The sequence below is a fragment of the Triticum aestivum genome, chromosome 3D, assembly GCF_018294505.1.
Source record: "Triticum aestivum cultivar Chinese Spring chromosome 3D, IWGSC CS RefSeq v2.1, whole genome shotgun sequence".
NCBI classification, from domain to species: domain Eukaryota; kingdom Viridiplantae; phylum Streptophyta; class Magnoliopsida; order Poales; family Poaceae; genus Triticum; species Triticum aestivum.
The window spans coordinates 17,436,788-17,443,474 of record NC_057802.1 but is presented as its reverse complement, the minus strand read 5'-3'; the positions used below and the strand labels follow the sequence as shown (position 1 = coordinate 17,443,474).

General features: G+C 37.7%; 1 protein-coding gene across 1 annotated transcript; it reads left to right on the top strand.

Annotated features, from left to right (window-relative positions):
- Positions 1 to 5,113: 5,113 nt before the first annotated feature.
- LOC123073827 (16.9 kDa class I heat shock protein 1-like) lies at positions 5,114 to 5,894 on the top strand. Its single transcript, XM_044496852.1, has one exon. It carries the CDS (start codon positions 5,265 to 5,267, stop codon positions 5,721 to 5,723), a length of 459 nt encoding a protein of 152 aa, XP_044352787.1. The 5' UTR covers positions 5,114 to 5,264; the 3' UTR covers positions 5,724 to 5,894.
- Positions 5,895 to 6,687: the final 793 nt, after the last annotated feature.

Genomic DNA, 6,687 nt, shown 5'->3' with positions numbered 1-6,687 from the left:
CCCTTCTCCCTGAACGAGACAATTACGATTTCGGACAATTACGTCTGTCTGGATCTCATTTTTGTTTCTCAAAAACAAAAAGACATGGACTTCTCTTTTTTTTTTAGGGCTAGACATGGACTTCTCTTGCTCGCTTGTTTTAGAGCCAGGAGCGGGAATATTCCTCATCAAAGCCCAAAAGTAAAAAATATAATCTTGAATTACAGAAAGAAACACGACAAATAAAACAACAAAAAATATAAAATATTCTTGAATTACAGAAAGAAAAACGAAAAATAAAACAACAACAAAATTCTGAAACCCAAAAGTAAAAAAAATGAGGAATGAAAATAAAAAATACCGCATGCAGAACCTTCTAGAAGGTCCCAAAAGCGGAATACTCACCTACAGTGCAGTCTCAAATTGGATATACGGGCGCTGATGGCATTTCCTATTCGGTGCTTAAGGCGAGGATCGCCTCAAGAGCTGGTACCAACTGGCCAACCTTTAAGCTGTACTTAGTAGCATTCTTTCTTCTTCAAATACAATACTAATCAGCGTGAACCTGTTTTTGTTCTTTTTGGCCTGTTTTCTTCTTTTGTTTCTTCTTCATTTCAAAAACTCGTTAACATTTTATTAAATTCGATATTTTTAAAATATATAGATATATATATATATATATATATATATATATATATATATATGAACTATTTTTAAATTCGGTGAACTTGCCTTTGAAAACCAATGCATTGTTCAGTTTTTGAACTTTTTTATCTAAAATCGATGATATCTTTTCAAAACAATTTTTTTTCAGAATCGATGAACTTTTTTACAAAATTTGATGTATTTTTGTTCAAAGTCGGTAAAATTTTATTCCAAAATCAATGAACTTTTTTTTTTCCTAAATCGATAATTTTTTTCACAATTTGATGAACTTTTTATCCAAATCAATGAAATTTTTCCAAATCTGTGAAGTTTTTTTCAGTTTCCTGAAATTCATGAACTTTTTCAAATCCATATACGTTTTTAAAATCATGGGATTTTTTAGATTTGCCGAACCTTTTTTAAACTCATGGGCTTCAAATCACTAGCTCACCTAGCACGGATCGCTAGCTTCACTGTCTACTACAATTTCTGTTTTTTTTTTTTGCTCTTTTTAGGGCCTCTTTTGCCTTTTATGACTACACACAGAATGTTTGTAAAGTACAAAAATTGTTAGCAGGCACATAAAATGTGTTCACTGGAAAAATGGCCACAAAACGAAACAACTGCCATTTTTTTAAAAGTCACGGTACTCAACATTTCTTTACGGATTCTAAAAATGCTTGTAGGTTTGAATAAATGTTCATGAATTTTTGAAATCTCTACATTCAAAAATTGTTTGTGGATTCAAAACATGTTATTGAACCCTACAAAATGATGTTATCTGATTCAAATTATGTTCACGAATTGAAAAAAATGTACGCAGATTCAAAACATGTTCAAATATTTAAAAATGTTCATGAATTCAACAAATATTCCTGGAATCAAAAAACGTTTAAGGTTGCAAAAATTGCTTGTGACTGCAAAAACTTTCATGAACTGAGATTCTTCTCATTTATTTAAAAACTGTTTACTGTTTAAAAAAGTTTATAAATCCAAATAAATGTTTGAAGTTTAAAAAAACCACGAGTGAAAACACTTTCATTTTCTTAATTTTTTCATGGATTTATCAAATCATTAACTGATTCAATGTTCATTAATTCAAAAAAATGTTCTTGAATTTATAAAATTTCTGCTTCAAAAAATCATTATTTTTTATAAAAGGTTCACAAATTCAGAAAACTATTCGGGAACTAGAAATTATTCATGAATTTTAAAAATGTTCACAAAATTAAATCAAATTCACCAATTCAAAAATTGTTAATGGATTGAAACATTGTTCAAGAATACCAAAAATGTGCTAAAAATATTAGCATATTCAAAAAGTGTTCAAGAATTAAAAAAATCACAAATTCATAGTTTACTGGAAAACAATCTTTGAATTAATAATTGTTAAGTATTTAAAAAAAGGTCGTGTAAATCCAGAAAATAGAAGAAAGAAATAAAACTAAAAACCAATGAAAATGTCAACAAAAGTATAAATAAAACGAAAAATAAGCGGAAAACACAAAAAAAATGGAAATCACAAAGAAACAAAAAAACAAAAGATAAAAACTAGTGGAAAACACAAGGAAAAGGAAAAAACAGTAGAAAAAACATATCGAAGCTTTCGAAAACCAATGTGGAAAGTTTCCGAAATCATTGTAAATCCAGAAAAAACAAAAAACCAATGAAAATGTGAACAAAAGGATAAAGAAAAACAAAGAATTAGTGAAAAAGACAAAGAAGAAACTGAAGAAAACAGAAAAACAAATGGAAATCACAAAGAAACAAAAAAAACAGAAAAAGAAACTAGTGGAAAACACACAAAAAAAGTAAAAATGAAATAGTAGAAAAAACATATGGAAGCTTTCCAAAACAGATGTGGAAAGTTTCCAAAATCGTTCCCACCTAGAATGAACGATTTGTCGTCTCAAACAATGGATTCGCGGTTTCAAGATGGACTTCTCATTTCTCTTGCCTAGCAAGTGAGAGCAATGATACGTACCCCTAAAAGCGATACATATCATACGCAGGACGCCATTAGAGGGTATATGCATGCATGCGCCGGAACTTTTGGAACCATTCTGTGGATCCACATAATGACCTCAAATTCAAAGCTAAAAAGAGGACTCTGGTTTTTTTTTTGGTTTTGTTCAGCTGGTTTTTACTAGGTTTAATATTTTCTGTTTTCTTTTTCTTCCACTTCCTCTTTTTCCTTTTTCCTGTTTTTCCTATTAAAATGCGTGATTTTTTTAAAAAATCACAATTTTTTCAAATCTGCATTTTTTTCTAACTTTCTAGTGAACTTTTTTTCTAACCCACGAACAAATTTCAATATTTTGCCACTTTTTTCTGAAATCCATCATTTTTCAAAATCGATGAACTTTGTTAAATCAGTGAACTTTTTATACAATCAATGAACTCTTTTTAAACCCGAGTTTTATTTTAAAAATTGATGAACTTTTGAAAAATCTTTTTTTAATCCGTGAACTTTTCCAAATTCATGATTGTTTTGCAAAATATGTGAACTTTTTGAATATTTTGAAAAGTCGGTGGCCAACTGCGAGCGGTGAAAGATTCAATGGTCAACTGATATCCGAGCAAGGAGAGTTGAACAAGCGAGCGATTTTTTTTGTCGGTGATCGAGCGAAGCGATTGGTTGTGCTAAATGGGTCGTCCCGAATAACCTTGCACGTGAGCGTCGCCTGGCAAAACTGGAACATAAGGCACCAATTAGGAGCTCTCAAGAGATACATAGCGGTAACCCCTTTAGAGGTAGCGATGGCTACACGGCAGTAGGTCAGGGCAACCAACCAAGCCCAGGTGGAGCTTAGCGGCTAAGGATGTAAATAATACAAATAATTTCTGCTCTGAGTCTGCACGAGAAGCAAATCTATGTCTTCACGAGAAGCAAATTTGTGCCTCTCGAAAAAAACATTTTTTTCCTTTTTCGAGAGGCGCGGCTATGCCTCTTGCGGAAGCAAATATGTGCCTCTCATGAAAAAATGGCGTGTTTTTTCTTTTTCCGAGAGGCCCAACAAATTGTGCCTCTCACGGTAGCAAAAAAACGTGTTTTTTTTTCCTTTTTACGAGTGATTCCACGAAAAGTAATTTGTGCCCCTCGGAGCAAAAAAAATTTCACACAAAATATTTGCTTTGAATTTTTTTGTCCAAAACCTAATTAAAACTGGGAGAAAATCGAAATGCCGAAAAAATTCATCTAAGAGCCAAAAACACATAAATAAAAATAAAAAATAAAATAAAATCCAGAGGGAGAACCCAACATGTGACACGTGGCCGTGAATGAGAGCGCACCAAATGGCGCTTCGGGCCCATAAAAGTGACCCTTGCAGGGCTCCCAAGGAGTACTCGTTGATTAGTTGCTCTCGGAAGAGAGTTTGCGCTATTTTATAAGGGATTCTCTTCTACATACTATTGAAACTTGAGAAGAGGAGTACGTAGTACACGTGCTGTCACACCCCTACAATACTATAGTGTAGTTAGTTGTAAATAGTTGCATTAGAAGCATCCATGCAACATGTTTAAATTCAAAAAAACTGAATTGAAGGAAATTAAAAGCCTCAAACTTTAATAAAAAGGGCAAAACCCCAAAAGTATCATTCAATGTTTCCAAAATATTCTTATTAAATCTTTGATATTTCTGGCAAGAGTTATGACTCCAACCAAATTTTGTAAGCATTTTTAAGAATTGTATTTGGACCTTGAATTTAAATCACTATTGTATTTGGATCTTTCCTCTAGCATTATATGGAGATTTCCGAAGAAAAAATGGCGATGCGAGCGCCACACGGCCACGCCGAGGCCTGCACATCAGCACAACTTTGATGAAAACCATTTTGAGAGACCAAAACCACACAGTATTTAGAATTGAAGGGCATAGTTACACGATTCAAGTGTTTCGAGACCAACTTTTCTGCTAGGAACAACTCTCCGCCGAGGATGACATTTGCGGAGTGAGAGTGCAAGTTGCTTCTGCGTGCGACCAAAGTCGCTACAATAACGCTCTATTTCGGTAGTGAAAATTATATTGGTTTTACAATTTTAGCTATCATCGCTTTTAATCAAGCGGTCTGTACACACTACTATTGCTTTAGTTAACCCTGGACAAAAGATTTGACTGTATCTTATATCAGGTTCATCAAGAAGTCATGTAATTGGATCGTAATTTTGGTCTGTGATTGACGTTCTTCTCGGTTGTCTCAAGCTCAGTCGTATGCTCGGTGCGCTCCTGAGGCATCTCGAGTTCTCCATGTCGTATCCTAGAAAAGGCTCCATCACATTCCAGAGTACTCGCTGAGGTGCTGCTGGAGTTGTACAGAGAAAGATACTCCTTCTCTAGATAATGCTAGAGTACTGGATAAGGCCCACTAACAGCAAAGGAGGAGAGTGCTCTAGAACACGGTAGCACCTTCATGGGCCGAAAATAGAAACAAGGAGAAGCTCGTGGAGCCAAACGCTCATCAATTGCAGAGTGCTCGAGATGCTTCAAGAGCAGCACCTGCGACGCTATAAGTACCTCGCCTCCCGTCGCCCTCCATCCTAACTCAGATCAGTTTCAAGCAAAAGCAGACAGCATCCTATTCCTACCTACGATCCACAGAATTTTCCGAGCGCACAAGCCGAAGCAATCAACACCGACGATGTCGATCGTGCGGCGGAGCAACGTGTTCGACCCCTTCGCCGACCTCTGGGCGGACCCCTTCGACGCCTTCCGCTCCATCGTCCCGGCGATCTCAGGCGGCAGCAGCAGCGAGACGGCCGCGTTCGCCAGTGCTCGCGTGGACTGGAAGGAGACCCCCGAGGCGCACGTCTTCAAGGCCGACCTCCCCGGCGTGAAGAAGGAGGAGGTCAAGGTGGAGGTGGAGGACGGCAACGTGCTCGTCGTCAGCGGCGAGCGGAGCAGGGAGAAGGAGGACAAGAACGACAAGTGGCACCGCGTGGAGCGCAGCAGCGGCAAGTTCGCGAGGCGCTTCCGGCTGCCGGAGGACGCCAAGGTGGAGGAGGTGAAGGCCGGGCTGGAGAACGGCGTGCTCACCGTCACCGTGCCAAAGGCCCACGTCAAGAAGCCCGAGGTGAAGGCCATCGAGATATCCGGCTGAGCATTGGAGCCAGTTTGATTGACGTGTATGCTACAGTGTGTCTTGTTCTTGCCGATCGAGTCTGGCGAGACAACTATGTATTGTGTTTCTTTTGCCAGTCGTTTATGTACTTGAGTAATCACCTACAGATTTGGTGATGAATAAGTGAGAAATAAACAAAATTTGACCTTTTTTGCTTCCAGTTCGGATGGGCAGGATCAAGAGAAAAATGGCTTTCCCGCTCTTTTCATTTTCTCAAGCAGCTGGAAAGATACATTGTTCTGAAAGAAAAATTCATTGGGGTATCTGAAAATGGCAAGCGGGAACTGGTCACCACTGAAAACTTGGTCACGGCCTGTCCTTTTCTACAGAAACTGTGCACAGATTATGAAGAAATATAGTGTTTATCAGATTTTGACACGGTCAAGAACTTATTTAAGATGACCTTAAATGGAGAAGTGACCTACATCAAAGAGTTCTGTATTGTTGATTTGAACATCTTTGAAGTTTGGGTCATCGCCACCTGATCTTATCTCAAAGGCCGAAGTTGTATTCGAAACACTATTTGGCTCATTACGCCTCCAAGACTGCCACTTATGGAAAAATGCTCTAAGACTGCCACGTATGGAAAAATGAATTGTCCTCGTCCCGTCGGAAAAATGAATTGTCCTCGTCCCGTCGAAACGATCAATTTTGATATAAAAATCGTTCCAATCCAAGTTCGTATGCAAAAGTTAGAGCAGCTTTGTCAGGAGGCAGAAAATGGCGCGTCCCACCAGATACCTTGTATGATGGGTAGCGCGAATAATAGCCTGTTTTACGCGAGGTAGCGCGAATAATAGCCTGTTTTGTGCGAGCGACTTGACCCTCAAGATGACCTCTAATCAAAAAACATTCAACATGAAAGTTGTTCGCCTCGTCGAAACATTCTTTTGGATTCGTTTTCATCCGAGGTCGTTTACTACCACAAAAAGGACTCGCAAGG

Excerpts from the sequence above, each read along its gene's own strand:
- LOC123073827 (XM_044496852.1), top strand. The coding sequence starts at position 5,265 with ATGTCGATCGTGCGGCGGAGCAACGTGTTCGACCCCTTCGCCGACCTC.